The following is a 22,890-nucleotide window of genomic DNA, read 5'->3' on the forward strand; positions in this document are numbered from 1 at the left end:
TAATATTTTCTCTTTGTCTTTAATTTTTGTCAGCTTGATTATTATGTGTCTCAGTGTGTTCCTCCTTGGGTTTATCCTGCATGGACTTTCTGCACTTCCTGGACTCAAGTGAATGTTTCCTTTCTCATGTTAGGGATGTTTTGGGCTATTATCTCTTCAAATAATTTCTCAGGCCTTTTCTCTTCTCCTTCTGGGACTCCTATAATATGAATGTTGGTGCATTTAATGTAGTCCCAGCGGTCTCTTAGACTGTCCTCATTTCTTTTCATCCTTTTTTCTTTATTCTGTTCCCTGGCAGTGATTTCCACCAGTCTTTCTTCCAGCTTACTTATTCTTTCTGTCCCATTTATTCTGCTATTGATTCATTCTAGTGTATTTTTCATTTCAGTTATTGTATTGTTTATTTCTGTTTGTTCCTTAAAACTTCTAGTTCTTTATTAAACATTTCTTGGATTCTCTAGGTCTGTGCCTCCATTCTTTTTTGATGATCTTGGATCATCTTTACTGTCATTACTCTGAATTCTTTTTCAGGTAGATTGCCTGTCTCCACTTCACTTAGTTGTTCTTCTGGGGTTTTATCTTGTTCCTTCATCTGGAACATATATCATTCTGTTTAACTTTCTGTGTTTGTGGTCTCCATTCCTCAGCCTGCAGGATTGTAATTCTTCTTGGTTCTGGTGTCTGCCCCCACGTGTGTGAGGTTGGTCTAGGGGCTTGTGTAGGCCTCCTGGTAGAAGGGACTGGTGCCTGCCCACTGGTGGCTAAAGCTGGGTCTTATCCCTCTGGTGGGCAGGGCCATGTCAAGGAGTGTGTTTATAGGTGGATTTTGGCTCAGGGTGACTTTAGGCAGCCTGTCTGCTGATGGGCATTGGCTGTGTTCCCACCCTGGGACGCTGAGGCATCCCAGCACTGGAGCCTGCAGGCTGTTGGGTAGGGTCGGGTGTTGGTGCCAAAATGGCAACCTCCGGGAGAGCTTATGCTGATGGGTATTCCCTGGGGTGTCTGCTAGTGTCCTTGTCCCTACAGTGAGCCACAGCCAGCCCCTGCCTCCCCGGGAGACCCTCCACACCTCTCAGGGAGGTGTGGCCCCAGCGCCTATGGAGTGACTGCTTTGCCCTGGGTCCCAGTGCACATGAAAACTTGTGTGCACTCTCCAAGAGTGGAGTATCTGTTTCCCCCAGTCTTGTGGAGCTCTGGAACTCAAGCCCCACTGGCCTTCAAAACCAGCTCTGGGGGGCTCCTCCTCCCAATGCCAGACCCGCCAGGCTGGGGAGCCTGATATGGGGCTTAGAACTCATTCCTATGGGAGATCCTCTGCAATATAATTACTTTCCAGTTTGTGGGTTGCCCACCTGGCAGGTGTGGAATTGGATTAGATCATGACAGCACCCCTCCTATCACCTTGTTGTGGCTTCCTCTTTGTCTTTGGGTGTAGAATGTCTTTTTTTTTTTTTGGTAGATTCAAGTCTTTTTTTGTTGATGGTTCTTTAGCAGTTAGTTGTGATTCTGGTGTTTTTGTGAGAGGAGGTGAGCTCAAGTACTTCTACTCTGCCATCTTGTCTCCAGCTCCTGAATCACTGCAGAAATATTCTGGAAATGAAGCATGCTAATCTCCTAAGCCCATTTAGAAATACCTTTGATCATAAGATTTTTATCCATTTTGTTAATGCAGCATATGATATTGAATTGCAGATGATTTACTCCTTCCATTCCTGGAGTAAATCCCACTTATTCAGTCATGGTGCATGATTTTTTTTAATGCATTGTTGAATTAAGTTGGCTAATATTTTGTTGAGGATTTTCACATTTATGTACATTAGGGATATTTCCTTGTAATTATCTTTTCTGGTGTCATCCTTGTCTGGTTTTGGTGTCAGGGTAATGTTAGCCTTGTAAAATGAGTTTGGAAGTGTTCTCTCCTTTTCTGTCTTTTTTTTTTGGATGAGTTTAAGAAGAATTGGTGTGTATTGTTTAATGTTTGGTAGAATTCAGCAGTAAAGCCATCTGTTCCTGGACTTTTGTTTGTTGGGAGGTTTTTTGTTTGTTTTTTTGTTTTGTTTTTTTTGGCGGTACGCGGGCCTCTCACTGCTGTGGCCTCTCCCGCTGCAGAGCACAGGCTCCAGATGCGCAGGCTCAGCGGCCATGGCTCACGGGCCCAGCCGCTCCGTGGCATGTGGGATCCTCCCGGACCGGGGCACGAACACGTGTCCCCTGAATCGGCAGGCGGACTCTCAACCACTGCGCCACCAGGGAAGCCCACGTTGGGAGGTTTTTGATTACCGATTCAATCTCCTTATTAGTAATTGGTGTGTTCAGATTTTCTGTTTCTTCATAATTCAGTCTTGGTAGGTTGTATGTTACTAGGAATTTATCCTTTTCTCTAGGTTGTCAAATTTGTTGATGTATAATTATTCATAGCAGTCTCTATGATCCTTTGTATTTCTTTGGTATCAGTTGTAACATCTTTTTCATTTCTGATTTTGAGTCCTCTTTTTTGTTGGTTAGTCTAGCTGAAGTTTTGTCAATTTTTGTTTATCTTTTCAAAGAACCAGCTTAGTTTTATGTTTTCTATTGTTTTTTTAAGCCCCTGTTTTATTTCTGCTGATTTCATAATTTCCTTTCTTCTAACTTTGGGTTTTGTTTGTTCTTCTTTTGCTTGAAGTGTAAAGTAAGATTGTGATTTGAAATTTTTCTTGTTTCTTAAGATAGGCATTTATCACTATGAACCTCTCTTAGAACAGCTTTTGATGCATCTCTTAAGTTTTGCTATGTTGCATTTCCATTTTCGTTTGTCTCAAGGTATTCTAAAATTTATTTTGAGTTATTCTTTGACTTGCTGGTTGTTCAGTAGTATGTTGTTTAATCTCCACATACTTGTGAATTTTCCAGTTTTCTTCTTGTAATTGATTTCTAGTTTCAAGCCATTGTGGATGGAAAAGATTCTTGATATGATTTCAATCTTACATTTATTAAGACTTGTTTTGTGGCCTAACATATGATCTATCCTGGAGAATGTTGCATGTGCAACTTGAGAAGAATGTGTATTTAGCTGCTTTTGGATAGAATGTTCTATATACAGTTGACTCTTGTCAACATGGGTTTGAGTTGTGTGGGGGCACTTATACATAGATTTTTTTTTTCAATAAATATACGAAAATATATGTGTAGAACATTGTGCACAAGACTTGTATTGAAGTGGATAGTCTATCCTTACATAGACATAAGGTGAGTGATATTTAATATGAAACTAATAATGTGTTAGTTTTCTTACTGTTTTATAATTTTGCTTTCAAAGAATTATATTACCATACAGTATGCCTCTCTCTCGTAATTAGAGAAAACTGAGTATCAACCTATCTTCACAGATAAATTTTTTTTTAAATGTGTAACAGTGTTTCCAATACTATATTATGAGTACGACTGATACTTTGTGCCATAAAATTTTCAGTGATTCATTCATTAGTGTGTAGGCTAGGATACTGTGATGTATTCCTATGGATTACACAAGACTACCATAAAACGATCATATTACTGCTTCTTCATTATCAATGCATGAATTGTTATACCTGTAAATAAATATGAATTTTTTCATTTTTGATGTCTAGTGTTAATAATACACATATCTGCAGTGTTTTGTATAAGACAATATTTTACTGACAGATGATTCATCTTGTAAACAATGTAAACTTAACGGTATCAACAAGTACAGTACTGTAAATGTATTTTCTCTTCCTTATCATTTTCTTTTCTTTTCTCTAGCTTTATTTTAGGAATACAGTATATAATACATATAACATACAAAATGTGTTGATCGATTGTGTTATCAGCAAGGTTTCTGGCCAATACTAGGCTATTAGTTTTGGAGGAGTCAAAAGTTATACATGAATTTGACTGCATGGGGGGTTGCTGCCCCAACCCATGTTGTTCAAGTCTGTTAAGTCCATCTGGCCTACTGTGTCATTTAAGGCTGATGTTTCCTTATTTTCTGTCTGGATGATGTATCCATTCACGAAGGTGAATATTAAAGTCCCCCACTGTTATTGTATTACTATTTCTCCCTTTACATCTGTTAATATTTGCTTTATATACTTATATGCTTCTGTTAGGTGTAGAAATATTTGCAAATGTTATATCCTGTTTATGAATTGATCCCTTTATCATTATATAATACCCTTCTTTATCTCTTATTACTTTCTTTGTCTCAAAGTCTATTTTGTCTGATACAAGTATAGCTACTCCAGCTTTTGGTTTCCATTTGCATGAATATCTATTTTCATCCCTTCACTTTCAGTCTGTGTGTGTCCTTACATCTGCATGGGTCTTGCCTTTTTATCTATTCAGCCACTCTTATCTTTTGATTGGAGAATATAGTCCATATACATTTTAAGTAATTATTGATAGGTATTTACTTATTGCCATTTTGTTAATTGTTTCCTGTTTTGTAGTTCCTTTGTTCCTTTCTTCTTGTTCTCTTCATTTATGCTTTTTCTGTAGTGGTGTGCTTAAATTCTTTCATCTTTTGTGTATCTACTGTAGATTTTTGCTTTGTGGTTACTATCAGGGAAAAAGTTTTTTACTAATAACTATGTGTGGATATATTCCATACCTCTGGGAAGGAAGCTCACAGGAATAAAATTCTAAAACATTCCTACTGATGAAGTCTAAATTGTCAAAAAGAAACATTAATTTTTTCATCAGTCCAGCAACCACCATGATGATATTTAATATTCATGGTGGCTTGAACAGAAACAATCTTGAGATCCAAATAGCATTTCTAAAGTGAAGAAAAAATAGTTCTGGAAACAGAGACCAGTTAGGTCTCCAACCCAAAATAGTCATGTGCCTTGGATGTGCAAGTTCATGAGCTGTGTAAACTTCCAAAATAGCTGCATGTGCTGGAGTGAAGGGAGTCATTTATGGAGTCTACCTTACGTCACTGATGACAGGCAGGGCTCATACTAAGCAACTATGCACAGATATGAGTTAAAATACAGAAACATCTCCACATTGATTGATAAATGGCTGCTGCTTGGAGTCTCCCGAGTTCCTACCCCAACTGGTCCCATCCCTTCCTCAGAGTGTCCCACAATTACTCTTGACCCTCTCTTCTGCACTATGGCCAGCATTTGTTCTGACTGGTCAGAGCTCATGCCATATTAGTTGGAGGACCTTCTGAACCCACTTTTAGTGCTAGGTGCCTGAAAGGCAGGTACTATTTTTCTTTTCAGTCAATAGTCTTTATTAACATGCAAGTATCATGTGCCACAAGATATACAGCTTTTCCTAATCTTTCAGTTCTATTTCAATATTTTGAACTTCAGGTAACTTCTGGACCTAACATATAAAGTAACCTACTAAAATGGATCAAAGTTAAACTGTATTCTAGCTATCACCTTGACCTTTAAGATCACCACTTAGGTTTATAATCAGCATTATTTGTCACCAAGTAGCAGAATTTTTTTTTTTTTTTTTTTGCGGTACGCGGGCCTCTCACTGTTGTGGCCTCTCCCGTTGCGGAGCTCAAGCTCCAGACGCACAGGCTCACCGGCCATGGCTCACAGGCCTAGCCTTTCCGTGGCATGTGGGATCCTCCCGGACCGGGGCACGAACCTGTGTCCCCTGCATCGGCAGGCAGACTCTCAACCACTGCGCCACCAGGGAAGCCCTGAATTTTTTTTTAATTTAATTAATTTATTTATTATTTATGGCTGTGTTGGGTCTTCGTTTCTGTGCGAGGGCTTTCTCTAGTTGCGGCAAGCGGGGGCCACTCTTCCATCACAGTGCGGGGACCTCTCACTATCGCGGCCTCTCTTTTTGCGGAGCACAGGTTCCAGATGCGCAGGCTCAGTAATTGTGGCTCACAGGCCCAGTTGCTCTGCGGCATGTGGGATCTTCCCAGACCAGGGCTCGAACCCATGTCCCCTGCATTGGCAGGCAGATTCTCAACCACTGCGCCACCAGAGAAGCCCCCAGAATATAATTCTTGTACTTGATAATTCTATACTAAAATATGTAACAGTATGTCTTAAGATGTTACTAAAATATATGCAATTAACATTTATATTTAATTGCTTTCAATAACAATGTTAGGTCTTCTAAGAGGAAAAATTACTTTTATCGATCTTGGTTGTTTATGGATTTTGCAGGTTCCAGAAAAACTGGTCCATACTGAACCAGTCTTAAAGAAGTAAGCTGAAGACTTAAATTTATAGACCCTATAATAACAGCTTTGTTTTACTACTAAGATAGAGACAATAATAACCCCAACTCTAGTGCTTCTTTTTCCACGACTAAGCAGAGACGCTCTATTATAGTTCTTCAAAATTTTTTTTGTCTTAGCGTAAAAGCTGAATGACCTGTTTTATAAGTTTGAGTTCAGAAGACCCAAATTATGGATGTCATGTCTAGTGGGACATACCTTAATAGAAGATAATTAATATACTATATCAAAGTGCACTATTAGATTTGTACTGCATCTCTCCACGTTTTTCATATTTTATAACATTTCAGTTGATTGGAGGAAGACTAGAATTGTCAGAAGTCTTGCTCTTAGGATCTAGATGAAGTTCACAGTGAGTCTTTTAAAACATTTAAATAATGAGAAGTGTAATCACAAGGGACTGTGTAAGAATGAATATTGCAAAGGAGACATTATAGTCAATGGATTGGCCAAAATGCAAAATGCACATGAAACTAAAGTCATGTAGTTTACTTGTTGACCATGTGGCTACAGTTCAAGAAGTCTCTGCTCCAAAAGCTGTACCTAGTAATCTTCCAAAACTGATTTTAAATAAAGTTCTTAAATTGTAGCAATAAACAAAAAGACAAGATACACTTAAACAATACTGCAGTTTATCAAAAGACACATAAGAAATTTCAACTCTCTTGTCTTTGACAGTTATAAAAATCAATATTTTGGCTAAGTTATAAATTTGTTTATAATGCAATTATATGCAGTTGCATAAGTCTAGTAATGCTAATGACAGCTATTAAGATCAGAATAGGTTTTTAAAACAACACTAAAAACATAAAAACATGTAGCCCCATTATTTACCTGTAGAACGTGTTGAATTTATGCCTAAATTTCAGCATTTACTATATCACCACTGTTCTAATTTAAAAAATCACATCCAAAGGATAAGGCAAAAACACCTATGAACTGGCATATTTATTTCTCAATTTGTAAAAATGTCCTTAATTTGTTGATGTAGCAAACAAATTTCAACTCTGATTGCTATGCAAAAGAACAGAAGGTAATCTGCTTTGCAACGAACTTTAAAGTTCAATTGCACACAGGCAACATGCTATATACGAAAAAACTACTAACTACAGGTATTAAATACTGAAAAAAGTTAACAGTTTATTATAATTTATTTTATTTAACAAATCTAGGAAGTTTGCAGCCATCAGCCGTTCCAGTGCAATTTCAGGTGCAATTGGAAATTCAGGAATCTCCATAGAGCTGTTAGTGTAGCGAACCTTGTAGGTAAAATACATGCATACTTTTGATAGCACATGTGAAGGGATCTCGCTAAAATTGACTTCATTAGTTTCGTTCTCAGCAAACTGACCTGGGCCACTCAACATGCCTTTTTTGTCCTGATGTTAGCGCATGTTCTCTTTCTATAATAAATTCATGACCATCCGAAGATACCAATTTGACATACATGGCATCAGAGCAGAGCCCTCACAGCCACCATAGGTTTTCACTTCTCCATCCATTATGTTCTTGTGAAATTCTACTTTGCGTCCACAGGAACTTTAGTAGCTTCTCTTCAGCCCTGCAGCCACTGTACCGCGTCCCCGCGCACTGCCACAGTCCCTACACCGGCACCCCCCCCACACCCACCCAGCTGCCTGCCCGCAAGTACTATTAATATATACACTTTACAGATGTGGAAGGCAAGCCGAGAGAGGTTAGTCAGTGACTTCTCTAAGGTCATCCAATTATTAAATAGCAAAGCCAGGTGCAAAGTCAAGTCAGACTTTAAAACCCAGACTTTCCCCACTTTTCACTCTTCTGAATACCTCCTTAAAAGGAAGTTATGAATTTGGTCATTAGCAGACATAAAGAGGTGAAATAGGATCGATATGAATGACATAAATCAACCATACTCATTCTTTAGATCAGGTAATTTTAGTATGTAACTTTGTCCTATCCTAGAAAAAAATCCTCATCTGACCATATCAATGGTATTTAAACCAAATATACCATATACTCCACCAAGAACAGTGGGGTGCTGGTCATGCACGTATACTGTTTAGCTTACGTATTTGGTTACGGGAACAGCCTAAGTTCTTCAGATGAAAATGGATCACGTATTTATAGAAAAATTTAATTACAAACAGACTTTTAAAAATCAAAGTGAGAGTCACTTGATAAAGTCAGGATTACTCATTTGTGATCTTGGCACTGGAGCACCACACATGGGTAATTTCATTAGATTTATAAGACTTTCTCAAGTTTTTTGACTTAATAGAGTCAGTTTTCCAGATTTATTAGAGACCAACCAGTACCACTGCAGGGAGAGGAAGAATATACCTTCTATGCTCATGAAAGTGGGCTGAGGAGGAGAAAGGTGAACTAACTGATCCCTGCAAGTTAAGCAGAACCTAATCTGATCGTTGACTTAAATTAAAAATGCAATGAAAAACAAGTGTGAGAAGAGGAAAAGGTCTGTGACCCACTCTCTGCCTTGCCTAGAATGAATCTGGACAGAAGCCCCTCTCTGACATGACTAACAGCCAGCCATCAAGGCACAGCTCAGATGGCACTCCTGATCTAACAGTTGAAGAATTCTTTATATTTGCTCTTTTATGGTGACAGTTACGTTTCTATCTGTTCATTTTTGTCATTTTGAAGAATCATTAACACAGTAAACAAGTTTTATAATGAAGAGGCAAGCGAAATGTTAGCATGGTTAAGAACCTGGCTCTAGGACTCCAAAAGCCGGGCTTTAGTTCTGATGTCATTTATTAGTTATGTGGTCTTACCAAGTTATTTCTTTTCTCCAACTGTTTCCCCCTCTGTGAAAAAACTGGGATAATACCACCTATCCTACCTCAAATGGTTGCTACTATCAAGGAAAACCCTAGGATGTACGGTAGAATTGCCTCTGATGAAATAGCCTACATGGTTAGGGTATGATCCTTTGGGTAATTACAGTTGAGACAGTTACTTTTTCTTGTTGCTGCACCCCACCACCTTCCCTTTTCAGATAATCTAATCATCATTTGAAATGAATAAAGTATTGTAAAACTGTTTCTTAAAGGAAAATTTATCACAGGAAGCAAAGTAGACTGCATCTTGTATGTAGGATAAAAGCAATAGAACAATTTTTGAGTCTTAAAAAAGAATAGGGCTTCCCTGGTGGCGCAGTGGTTGGGAGTCCGCCTGCCGATGCAGGGGACACGGGTTCATGCCCCGGTCCGGGAGGATCCCACGTGCCGCGGAGCGGCTGGGCCCGTGAGCCATGGCCGGTGAGCCTGCGCGTCCAGAGCCTGTGCTCCGCAATGGGAGAAGCCATAGCAGTGAGAGGCCCGTGTACCGCAAAAAAAAAAAATAAATAATAATAGCAGCTTTATATACGTGGTATTACAATGTGCTGGGTTTTATATATGTGAGCTCATTTACTCCTTGCAACCACTCTGTATGGTCACACTGTTATCTTCATTTTCAGATGGGGAACCTGAAACACAGGTAGGAAATGGCAGTCAACATTTAAGCCCAAAGAATCTGGTTCTAAGATATGAATTCTTAACCAGTATTATTGTTACTGCCTTTTTAAAAAGTCATAGGTATGTAGGTAACCTACATCTCTAGTATTTTAAATGGGTGAGGATTTCCAGGTGAAAACTATGCGTTTTGATCCTAATGAAAGATGACTCTTCTAAGTTCTCCTCTGGCTCTATGCAATCGTTTTGAAGTCAGTTTATATACATTTACTCAAATCTTTCCCATTCAAACATCCAAGAATTCCCAGGGAGAAAAATCCTCAAAAGAAGAAAAAAAAGGAGGGAGATGAAAGCGGGGGAAGGTAAATGGAGATGTGTATGTTGTAATTCAGATCACCAGATAAGTTATAGAAATTCTAAAACTGTTACAGAATTCCTGAAATCCAAGAACTAGAATTCTAACAATTTTATTTAAAAACTAGGTGCTAAAACACTTTTTGAAACAGATTAAGCTTGGGAGGAAAATGATCAGATAACATGTCAAAATTTAAAGTGGGATTAGAGTAAGACGTGCCAATGTGATTTTAAAGGACTAAGAGTAAGGCTGTCTTTTTCACACAAATCAAACAGTAATGTAAATTCTAAGAGTAAACTCACAATCTAATAGGACTGGACCGTCTGCACTACCACTGCAAAACACAGCTAATAACGTCTGATGGTAATCAGCATTATTGCATTTAATAAGCAGCGATCAACAGCAAAACAGAATACACTCTTTAAATTTGTTTCACTGAAATTCTACCATTTTGGTTTCATGTAATGAGGTATTTGTAGAAGTATCTGTTCACATTTTATGTACTATTTAAATTGAAAATTATTTTTAAGGAGCAGGGGATGGCAGCAAGTAAAAAATAGACTTGAAACTTTATTTCTGAAAAACAACCAAATATCTACCCAACTCCAGACTTAATAAATTAGGGTGGTTTCTACACTTACTTCCTCTCAACATGCATGCACTAAAGCTAATTCATACCAAACAAAGATTTCAAATTCTATGCAAAAAACTGTACATTTACCTTGCAGTGCTTAAAGGGAGAAGACCTTGGCTACTGTCTTAGGCATATAGGAAATACTTTAATTCTGAGGACAGAATTCAGGAGACCAAAAAACAATGTAAGCTTCAAGATGTTAGAGCCAAAGATCGCCAGAGTGACTGAAACTACTTAGTGACAAATCCCAGTTTCCCAGGTGAAGGTAACAGTACTCACTCTGGCTCAATTAGAGCTATCTTGTACCTGCTGAGATATGGGCATACTACCCCAAATCTGTATCATTTCTTTGGAAAAACTTTAGGAGGAATAGATGGTCTCTAAACTCATTTACTGCCTACACATCTTGGACTCTAAACAGATGATTACCTAAACCCAGGGAAGCACTTTTATTTTATGGCTTGTTTTCCTCCTTTTCTGCATTTTGACAGTAGCAGTCACTTTCATTCATTTGAAAATAGTGTGGTCAAGACCAGTGATCTAGGTCTGTACCACTTCTTCAATCTCATGTTAGATGTACACATCCACTTAAATATCTCACCAAAATTTTAAACAAACTGATTATTTTCTTTTAATTCAGGACTTCAAATAACTGTTACTATATGAACATAGTATTTTAGGATTCAGAAAGATGAAAACTCACTCAAACAAAATTGAAAAATTGGCCGACAGCACCTAAAGCACTCAATTGATGCTACATTCCATTACCACATCAATATTTTTTTTAATAGGATTTCTATCTTCATCTGCAGAGGAACAGGTATAGCCCTTAAACCATTCCCGATATGGCTAAGTGTTACTTACCCAGGATTAGCTTTGATAATGGTTATTAGGTATACTTTAACAGCTTGAAACGCTTCATACTTATCCTGAAGTATACTTCAAGAATTTATTCAGTTAATTCTTAAGGAGCCAAGTCAGTCAATGTCCTAAATCTTGAAAGCTCCCTTCAAATGTAACTTCATAGTCTTTAAATTTTAACTGTCATTGTTTATTACTGTTTTGGCTACATTCTCTACAATTTCAGCAGCATCTTAAAGAGACAATGTGTCTATGTACAATGAAAGAACAAAGAGCCATGGTTTAACTGTACAATATTAAGGGGAATCTGTGGTAAGCATAGCCTCCTTTTTCGGCAACATGGACAATTTACATGTAAGTATCAGCATTATGAATGTGATGATAAGGAAGTTTCTTAGAGGAGTGACATACAGCATCCTGAAAAATAATGGTTTCTACCATACAAGGCAGTTAGAAAATGTTCACATTTTAACAAATCTGTACAAACCACAAGAAACTCGTTTAAGGGACCATCATCCCACCTTGCTGATAAGAACTTTCTAGAAATGTAGGATTACCATGAACAATTTATAAATCTAGTATATATGTGCTCCACAGCCCTAGAAACCAAGAAACTGATTTCGAGAGCTCTTTATGTCCAACACGGATCATTTTTACATGCCTTGATTGTTAATAAATGCCTGCTTTTAATAATCTCTCTATAATGTACAGTCAACTTGCACCTTTAAGGAGGTCATTTGATTTTTTTTAGCAAAGAAGCAACATCATTTAGCAGCAATTAAAGCGCCTTCAAGAAGACTTAAAAAAAATACAATATCCAATTAGAAAAGGCATATTTTTAAACATTTGTACAAGAATAAGCTGCTGAAACTCGGTAATTGAAATACGACATCTGTACACAATTTACAATAGAGCTAGAAGGGAATTTATCATTATCCTGCATAGAACTGGTCTGCATTTGGTTACGTATTGTCACTTGTTTGAATGAACAAGGCCTGGTAACAAAAGAAAAATACCTGTTAACAATTCTAACATGTTGAGAACACTGGAGATATTATAATTTAGTGACTTCAGCTGATTTCAAAACAAGCAGCTCACTTTGTCAAAGGTGTAATGTATCTAGGAATAGCTCTCCCTTTAACATGACCAGTGAAAAAAGTGGACATGTGATTTCGAGGTACAACTTGGTAAAAGCCAGAATAGGCAAATGACAAAAGTCTAATAACTTTGTCCAAAGAGTCTAACTCTCACATTCTATTACTATAAAACACAACTGTCACTGTCATTCAGTTCTTACTTTGGTTGTAGCAGATAAACTGCTGAATGCTGAAGAATGTATCCAGGCACTAGATAGTTCCTGTGTTAGAAATATGTCTCATATTTTTTCCATGTGTTTTTAAATAATGAAAAACCACCCTTCATATTAGAACTCTCTAGTAACAACCAAATGTATTTAAGTATTATAAACGTTATTTACAGTGTTCCCCCCAAAAAACATTGTTTTTATCTTAACATGGTATTCCTGTTTCTGTGCAACAGGCAGTCACCCTTCACTGCTCAAGATTACAGTCAGAAGTGTACATTTATTCACTGCCCATGATCCACTCTCATACAAACGATGCTATGAAGAACTTCAGTTCACAAACAGTTCTCAACCATATCCTGTGTAAAAAAGAAAACAACAAAAACACTCAAAAGCTCTCAAACTCAAGTATGCATCTGGAAGCAATTCAAAGACATCATGCCAATTTTGGAGGAAAGTCAGTAAGTAATTATGCTTGAAGAAGGGGGTGTAGGGGATGCTGTCAGCCCAACCATGTGTAAGTTTCCTGAAGAATTGGATCTTCTCATGTGTGGGAGAAGATAGGGGTCATTTGCCAGTTGGTGCACATCAAACCTATCTTCTTTTCGGTATGCCAAACAGCGTCTTATAAAGGCCTTAAAAAAAAAAAAAAGTCAGCAATTAAAATCTTTTCCTCTTCTAAGTATCAATCAACTAAATACTACAGATGATGGACACATTTAAGACAATAAATAGATTTTACTTCACTGGGGATTCAAAATTTTTAAGAAATTGTAGCAATAGGGCTTCCCTGGTGGTGCAGTGGTTAAGAATCTGCCTGCCAATGCAGGGGACACGGGTTCGAGCCCTGGTCCGGGAAGATCCCACATTCTGCGGAGCAACTAAGCCCCTGTGCCACAACTACTGAGCCTGTGCTCTAGAGCCTGAGAGCCACAACTACTGAGCCTGCGCTCTAGACCCCGTGCTCTACAATGAAGAGTAGCCCCCATTTGCCACAACTAGAGAAAGCCCACGTGCAGCAACAAAGACCCAACGCAGCCAAAAATAAATAAGTAAAATAAATTAAAAAAAATTGTAGCAGTAAAATTATCACTCCAAATTCAACTATCAACTCACAGCCCCCTAGTAGTTCACTTTACAATCTAAATACTATTACTACCATTTAAACTTATTGCTGGAAAGCTGCATTTTTTCCTTTTTATTGAGATTAAAATATACATAACATAAAAATTAGCATTTTAATCCTTGAGTGTACAATTCAGTGACATTAAGTACATTCACATTGCTATACAACATCACCACTATACATCTGCAGAACTTTTTCATCATCTAAAACTGAAATTCTACACCCATTGAACAGTATCTCCCCATTGCTCCTTCCTCCAGCCCTTGGTAACCACTTGTGTTCCTTTATGATCTGGCTATTCTAGGTACCTTATATGAGTGGAATCATACAATATTTATTTGTCCTTTTGTGTCTTTCACTTAGCATGATGTTTGAGTCATCCATGTTGTAGCATGCATCAGAATTTCATTCCTTTTTTTTTTTTTGCAGTATGTGGGCCTCTCACAGTTGTGGCCTCTTCCGTTGCGGAGCACAGGCTCCGGATGGGCAGGCTCAGCGGCCATGGCTCACAGGCCTCATTCCTTTTTAAGGCTGAATAATATTCCACTGCATGTACATACTACATTTTGTTTACCCATTTATCTCTTGGTTGACATTTGGATTGTTTCTACCTTTTAACTATTGTGAATAATGCTGCTATGAATGTTGGTATATAAATATCTGAGTCCTTGCTTCCACTTTTTTTGGTAGCTACCTAGAAGTAGAAATGCTGGATCATATGGTAATTAAAAAAAAATTGACATATCAGTTTCAGATATACAACATAATGATTCAACATTTGTAGTGTGAAAAGATCACCACAATTGTCTAGTTAACATCTGTCACCATACGTAGTTATAAAATTGTTTTTCTTGTGATGAGAACTTTTAAGATCTACTCTTAGCAACTTTCAAATATGCAATATAGTATTATTAATTATAATCCCCAGGCTGTACACTACATCCCCATGACTTATATAACTGGAAGTTTGTACCTTTTGGCCCCCTTCACCCATTTCGCCCACCCCTCACCCACCCACCTCTCTTCTCTGTATCTGTGAGCTTGGTTTTTGTTTGTTGTTTTTTAAGATTCTACATATAATGGCATATGTAGAATCTTATATATGACATATAATGACAAGACATGACATATAATGGCAAGATTTCCTTTTGTTTAATGTCTGAACAGTATTCCATTTTATATATGTATATATACACACACACCACATTTTCTTTATCCATTCATCCCACGCTGGACACCTAAGGTTGCGTCCATGTCTTGGGTATTGTAAATAATGCTGCAGTGATCATGGGGATGCACATACCATCTTGAGTTAATGTTTCTGTTTTCTTCAAATACTCAGAAGTAGAACTGCTGATCATATGGTAGTTCTATTTTTAATTTTCCAACGAACCTCCCCATTGTTTTCCATATTGGCTGCACCAATTCACAATCCCACCAACAGTGCACACAGGTTCCCTCGTCTCCACATCCTTGCCAACACTCATTTCTTGTCTTTTTGATAATGGCTGTTCTACAGGTATGAGGTGATATCTCACTGTGGTTTTGATTTGGATTTCCCTGATTATGAGTGATGTTGAGCATCTTTTCATGCACCTGTTGGCCATATGTAGGTCCTCCTTGGGGAAAAAACCTATACAGATCCTCTGTTTTTAATCGGACTGTTTGATTTCTTTATATATTTTGGATATTAATCCCTTATCAGGTATGATTTGGTGAAGCTGTCTTTTCATTTTGTTCATGGTTTCCTTTGCTGTGCAGATTTTTCATTTGATGCAGTCCCACTTGTTTACTTTTACTTTGTTGCCTTTGCTTTTGTTGTCAAATACAAAAATTCCTCACCAAGACCTATGTCAAGGAGCTTACCGCCTATGTTTTCTTTTAGGAGTTTTATGATTTCTAGTCTTAAGTTCAAGACTGTCATCCATTTTGAGTTACTTTTTGTGTATGGCATAAGATAGTGGTCCAGTTTCATCCTTGTTTATGTGGCTGTCTAGTTTTCCCAACACCATTTATTGAAGAGACCACCCTTTCCCCATTATATATTCTTGGCTTCTTTGTCATAAATTGACCATACATGTGTGGGTTTATTCAGGGCTCTCAATTATGTTCCATTGATCTGTGTATTTTTATGCCAATACCATATGTTTTTTTTTTTTTAAAGAATCAATTTTATTTATTTTTGGTTGTGTTGGGTCTTTGTTGCTGCATGCGGGCTTTCTCTAGTTGTGGCGAGCAGGGGCTACTCTTCGTTGTGGTGTGCGGTCTTCTCATTGTGGTGGCTTCTCTTGTTGTGGAGCACAGGCTCTAGGCATGCAGGCTTCAGTAGTTACGGCTCGTGGGCTCTAGAGCACAGGCTCAGTAGTTGTGGCACACAGGCTTAGTTGTTCCACGGCATACCGTACTGTTTGTTTTGAATACTATAGCTTTGAAATGTAGTTTGAAATCATGGAGCATGAGGCCTTCGGCTTTGTTCTCAAGATGGCTTTGACTATTTGGGTCTTTCGTGTTTCCATATGAATTTTAGGACTGTTTGCTCTATTTCTGTGAAAAATACTGTTGGAATTTTGATAGGGATTGCACTGAATCTGTAGATTGCTTTTAGTAGTATGGACATTTTAACATTAATTCTTCCAATCCATGAACATGGAATATCTTTCCATTTACTTGTGCCTTCTTCAATTTCTTTCATCAATGTCTTATAGTTTTATTCTTTCTGATGCGACTGTAAATGGGATTGTTTTGTTTTCTCTTTGGCTGCACCCCAACCAGGGATCGAACCTGGGCCCCAGCAGTGAAAGCGCCAAGTCCTAACCACTGGACTGCCAGGGAAGTCCCTGGGATTGTGTTCTTAATTTCTCTTTCTGCTCTTTTATTATTAGTATATAGAAATACATAAAAATTTGTTGCATTGATTTCATATCCCACAACTTTACTGAATTTGTTGATTAGCTCTAACTTTTTTGGTGGTGTCTTAAGGGTTTTTATATATAAAATGATGTTATCTGCAAATAGTGACAGTTTTACTTCTTCCTTTCTGATTTGTATGCCTTTTACTTCTTTTTCTTGCCTAACTGTTCTGGCTAGGACTTCCAACACAGGCTCACCTTGTTCTACTGTACTTCGCAAATACTGCGTGTTTTTTTTTTTTTTTTAAACAAATTGAACGTTTGTGGCAACCCCACATTGAGCAAATCTATCAGCACCATTTTTCCAACAGCTCACTTTGTGTCTCTGTGTCACATCTGGTAATTCTAGCAATATTTCAAACTTTCCATTATATTTGTTATGTCACTATTGTATTTGTTATGGTGATCAGTGATTTCTGCTACTATTGTAACTGTTTGGGGGAGCTCATGAACTGCACCCATGTAAGACTGCAAACTTAATTGCTGAAATGACAACAAAGGATTTAGAATATTACATAAAGTTAGTTCATAAAGCAGTGGCAGGGTTTAAGAGGACTGACTCCAATTTTGAAAGCTTTTTACCCACAGTAGAACTTCTTTCAAACAGCACTGCATACTACAGAGAAATGGTTCATGAAAGGAAGAGACCAAGAAATTGCCTCAGCAGCCACCACCCTGCTCAGTCAGCAGCCGTCAACAGCAAGGCAAGACCCTCCACAAGCAAAAAGACTACTGGCTGAAGGCTCAGAGGATGGTTAACAGTTTTTAGCAAGCAAGTATTTTTAATTAAGGTATGTACATTACTTTTTTAAGACATAATGCTATTGCACACTTAACAGACTACATTATAATGTAAACATAACTTTTATATGCACCGGGAAACCAAAAACTATGTGTGACTTCTTTATTGCAATATTCGTCTTATTTGCAGTGGTACAGAACCGAACCCACAATATCTCTGAGGTATGCCTGTAACTGTGTTGAATGTGGAATACTGCATTTCTCCCTACAAAATTCTGGAGTCTTCTTTTTCTGGAATTTCTCTTCTGTAAAACACTCCTTTCACCCTCATTCCACTTTACTGTCAATTTAGTTTGGCCAAAGGGTCTGATGCCATTTTTGCCCTAGTGTTTTCTTCCTATTGAGCATAGACTGTACAGCACAAAGTGAATATATCTATGTAACTGGCAAACAGATCAAGAAAAAGAACTTTATCAGAACTCCTAAGACTCTTCATGCCCACTTTCAGGCACTGGCTCTGCCCCCAATCTATTGGGGTAACAGCTATGCTGACTTTTAAACACCATAATTGAGTTCTGCTTGTTTTAAACTTTATGTAAATGTAATCGTAGATTATGTTCTCCTTTGCCTGGCTTCTTAAAAGAATCACAGACCATATTTGGGTCCTTAAAAACTATCACAACCAAAGGCCTAAAGCAACTCTTCTCCAGAGCAAATCACCAGCCCCTACTGGACAGCTTTTCCTGTGGCTGTCTCCAGAGCAAATCACCAGCCCCTACTGGACAGCTTTTCCTGTGGCTGCAATCTTTACTTCACAAAGCTTATTTTCATAAACTTAGTACCTTTGCTTCACTGCTTACAACCGGTTTTACAGGGAACTGGACATCTGTGGCTTTTAATATTGTATTTTCTTGAAGAATGTCTTGCTGAGATTGATTGTGACCAAATGGCTTTAAAAAAAAAAATACAATGTTGAGAAATTTATCTCACAAAATATTTAAACAGATATTATCAGAGAATCCCCAAGATACAAATGATTTGTGTTCTAAAAAAATCTTACTCTCAGTTACTTGCAAGCTGGGATGCATTCTCATAGAAACAAGGTTATAACTGATAGCAGGCTGAGGAAGAGCATCTGATCAATCCTTAGCATAGCCAAAACATTGTGAATAAGCAACAGAAAATACTACCATTGCCATATAAGTAATTAAGATGAAAATAAAAGCAAAAAAATTTTAAATTTTATTCTGAATGTTTAAAATTTAAGTTTAATTAGAGAAGAGATGGAGAAGTAGTGGAAACATCCGTGAAAAGTCCAAAGAGTGAAATACCTTGAGTATGACACACTAACTTAAATGAATCAGCTCTGGGTTTGGTCCTAACATGCAGTGAGTTCCCAGACAAGTCCCTGAATCTCTCTTTTCACACTGATGGAGGGACTGAATGGGATAAGGATATCTATGGTAGCTTACAGTTCTGACTTCAATGTAAAGAGAGGTTTGGGAAAAATTAGTACTAAGTAAGTTTGATGGAATTTCCCTGAGGAAGCACAGGAGGAAACAAACATGCTCAGGCCAAACTGTGTGTGGGGGGTGGGAATGGGGTAGAGGAGGTGAGGAAGTGGAGAGAATGGAGGATCATGAACAGTTTTGACTCCTTTATTCCTAGCAATAGAAAAACGTTAGCACTGTTAACAGATTAGTTACTTCTTCTTCTTAAAAGAAAAAAAAGTCAAAGAGCAGGCCAAAGAAGCTGTTGTGACATTAAAATAATTCTGATCCACGGAAATTTTAGGAAGTGATAATATATTTAAGATCATTTAAAAAATCAAATGGAGTAACTATGGTTCAGGCATCCAAAATGGAGCTGGGTGGCCATTGTGGATGTGGTTTCAGACACATTCCTGCATCAGAAAAAACCTGAACTTTCTGAACTGTATCAATCTAAAGGAAACCACTAGATGTTTTCAAAACTGTATCTATCTGCTAGCAATTGCCAGCTGCAACCTTGTACTTTCAAAGTTCCCCCCCAACTATGTCATCATTTCAAACCCCAATCTTTGCTTAACAAGCACCCTTACTTCTTGCCAGCTCCAATCCTAATTCTTGACAATTTGTGTAAGCTTGCAGTTTTTTGCCTATAAGCACCCTCCTCCGCTTTTGTAGTCCAGCGGAACACAATTCAAGTGCTTTCATGTATTTCTGCTTCCCAGTCTGCTCCTAACCCCAAATAAACAGTTATTTTGGGATTTTTTGTTGTTGCCTCAACCAGGTCTGCATTCTTGGAATTCCTGACTAAATTGACTTCAAGTTTATGAAACTTTAAAAGGGGAAAATTCAACTTATCTCCATATAGCTGAATCTGTTATACTTCAACTTACTTTTCTACCATAAAGACACTGAAAGAAGATGACTCCGACTGACCACACATCAACCTTGTTGGAAATCTTCGGTGGTTCCTTTCCAACTACAAAACACTCAGGAGGTAAATACCTAGGTTTTGGGGGGAGAAAAAAAGGAAAGGATATTAACAATTTATAATTTAAAACCTTCTAAATGTAAAATCTTACACTCATTTTATCCATACAAAAACCTTAGGTGAGTTTCACTGATTAAAGTCCTAACTTTTAAGGCATTTGTATCCCTGTATCATTTGACTTTAGGGCCAAAACAAACAACTTTGTGGTTAAAGTGTGTAATATACAGTTGACCCTTTTCCAACACGGGTTCAAACTGCACGGGTCCACTTATATGAGGATTTTTTTCAATAGTAAATACTGCAGCACTACACAATCCCTGACTGGTTGAATTTCGGGCATGTGGAGGAACCACGTATATGAAGGGCAACTGCAAGCTATACTCAGATTTTTGTGCAGAGGACCGGTGCCCCTGCACTGTTCAAGGGTCAACTTATATACATTTCTGTAGTGTATGATCTACAGAAATGATAAATTATCATTAGAAATTACAATTTCTAAGTATCTACTAATAGAAGAAGTCCTCTCCTATCCCCCCTTCACCAATTGTCAAACTGTAGGAAGTTCTCTTCCTAAAATACACATCTGATCAGCCAGTTCTTTTGTTTAAAGAACCTCAACCTCACTCACTGCCCAGGCCAAGACCTCGTATCTCTTGCTTGTAACACGAGACCTGTCCTAATCTAGCAGCAACTTAAATTTCCAAAATCTCTTCTCCTGATCCCCAGCCCCTCAAACTGGTTAGGCAAAGCCGATTCACTTGGTTTCCTACACTGTGCTTCCCCGCAATGCTTCTGAATATGACAACCTCTTATGCCTTCCTTAACTACTCCAGTTCACACAGTGACCACCCTTTCTTCTTCAAGACCCACCCAACTTTCACAAGCCTTCTCTGCTTCCCTCCAGGCAGATGTTACCTCCATTACAGCGTTAATCCATTGTACAGTTTCAAACAGTAGCAGCATCAGAAATATATGGAGCATTCAAAAATACTATTTTTATTTATAAATTTATAATTTTAGATAAAGAAAAGGTAAAAATAGATTGTAAAATTTATTTAAAAGGTAAAAATACATATAAGTAAAAATAAATTTTTACTTTTAACCTTAGGCTATAAGTATTGATAAAAAGCTCCATCAGGATGCAAGCATCTCACACTTCAAAAATTTAGATAAACTACAAAGTCCTGAAAAGGAATAATACAGCTAAATGGGAAGCTACTCTTTTTAGTTTTATACTCACTATGCTAAAATCGTTTAAATTTCAGCAGAACATTCACAGATGACCAATAACTTATTTGTGATGTAAATCCTTTCCTACCCTCCAAATCAAATAAAAAGCCAGATTTGTTTTATGCATAAAAGCGTATATTTTCTGTAGGTTTATGTGTGTGTAACTGAAACAAGAATGACTCTTAAACACTGTGCTATACCGTCTCTCAAGGTAAAAGGGTATATAAGCAAGGAGAGGAAGTGTAGGAATAGATACCAAAGCTACTCGGGGAAAACGACAGCAGGATTTACTGGATGCTTGCATTTGAGACCCAAGAGGAAGGGAGAAACAAAACTCGTTTTCTTCTAAGCGACACTGACAAATAATTTAAGCTTCTGGGGATGATGTGTAAAAGCACTACATACCTGTATTCTAAAAGTCTGTATATGAATAAAAAACTAACTATTTTGGGGAAAGCTGTTTCTACAAGAAGTATATAATTCCAGGTTCCTAACATGGAAATGCCATGACTGTATCTTCTTCCTGCACAGCACCCTAAAACATAAGCTTCCCTGTCTCATGCCCATCTGTCAGGGGGAAATTTCCTTGCCCTGCCCTGCACTAGGGAAGCCAGAGTGAGAGGGAAACAGTATGGTGGGAGTCTCTGCAGAGGAAGGATGATCTATTACTTAGAACATGGTTTTCAAGCTGTCTGCCACAGAATACAGGGTTCTACCAAGAAGCCTTATTTTTGTTGGTTTTATTAGGATTCTAAGATTTTGTGGTGAAAAAAGGAGGCTTGTTGCTAAAAGAAAGAAGTCTAAAGACTACTGACTGAGGGTACTGACTTTTAAGGAGTTACTAGTTTGAATGATAGACTTTTAAAGAATATATATTGAAAGAAAATTATGATACATTATCTTATATTCCTAAAAAATGCCACAAGCATAATTTGAAACTCTAAACTGGCTTTAAATGAATACATGGAACATGACTACTAATCCTTACTCTGAAAAGTAAAGTCCATACCAACCTGTGGCATTTTATAGAATTGGTTATTATTGCCCAGGCTATGTGAAGATTGTTCTGAAGACTCCAAAGTCACATTTATGTTTGTAGTCACCATCCTGCTCAGTGAAGCTGAGTAGTTATCTCCCTTCCATTTAAGATTTCACTCTTTTTGCTAAGCTAATTTATTCTGAAAACTAAATTAGTTTTGAAATTTTATAGTCTATGTTCTCCACTTTGGCAAATTTGATACTAAGTTTGAAAATTCACACTGAAGTAATTTTTGTCAACACGTAGGTAACTCTGAAGGGAATGACATTCATTTAGACTCGTATCAGTGAATCTATGGTTCTATCTAGATTTATATCTGTATGTATGAAGTTATTAAAAAGATTTTTGAGCGTTAAGGCCAAAGACCAAGATTGTACCAAATTTCTCTTTCATTCATTATCGACAAAACATCCATCTTAAACAAAAACTGTAACCACAAAACCTCTACAGAGAGGGCTTAATGCTTATTAGTTATTGCTTTTAATAGCTAAGATATTATATTAAGTATCATTACTCATGATAAATATCACTCCAACATT

The 22,890-nt window shown here is 37.6% G+C and overlaps 1 protein-coding gene and 1 pseudogene across 4 annotated transcripts in view; both read right to left on the bottom strand.

The window, feature by feature from the left end:
* Nucleotides 1-6,127: 6,127 nt before the first annotated feature.
* Nucleotides 6,128-11,124, bottom strand: LOC117200495 (elongin-C-like; annotated as a pseudogene).
* Nucleotides 11,125-11,270: 146 nt separating this feature from the next.
* Nucleotides 11,271-22,890, bottom strand: part of TLK1 (tousled like kinase 1) — a 209,805-nt gene continuing 198,185 nt past the window's right edge. For all 4 annotated transcript variants that reach the window (XM_049712256.1, XM_049712257.1, XM_004267289.4 and 1 more), the window contains exons 19-21: nucleotides 19,985-20,096; nucleotides 18,447-18,554; nucleotides 11,271-13,463 (exon numbers count right to left, since the gene is read on the bottom strand). In XM_049712256.1, the coding sequence (XP_049568213.1) occupies nucleotides 13,287-13,463; nucleotides 18,447-18,554; nucleotides 19,985-20,096 (397 nt within the window). In that variant the 3' untranslated portion in view covers nucleotides 11,271-13,286. The remainder of the gene's footprint in view (nucleotides 13,464-18,446; nucleotides 18,555-19,984; nucleotides 20,097-22,890) is intronic.

The sequence above is a fragment of the Orcinus orca genome, chromosome 7, assembly GCF_937001465.1.
Source record: "Orcinus orca chromosome 7, mOrcOrc1.1, whole genome shotgun sequence".
NCBI lineage: Eukaryota > Metazoa > Chordata > Mammalia > Artiodactyla > Delphinidae > Orcinus > Orcinus orca.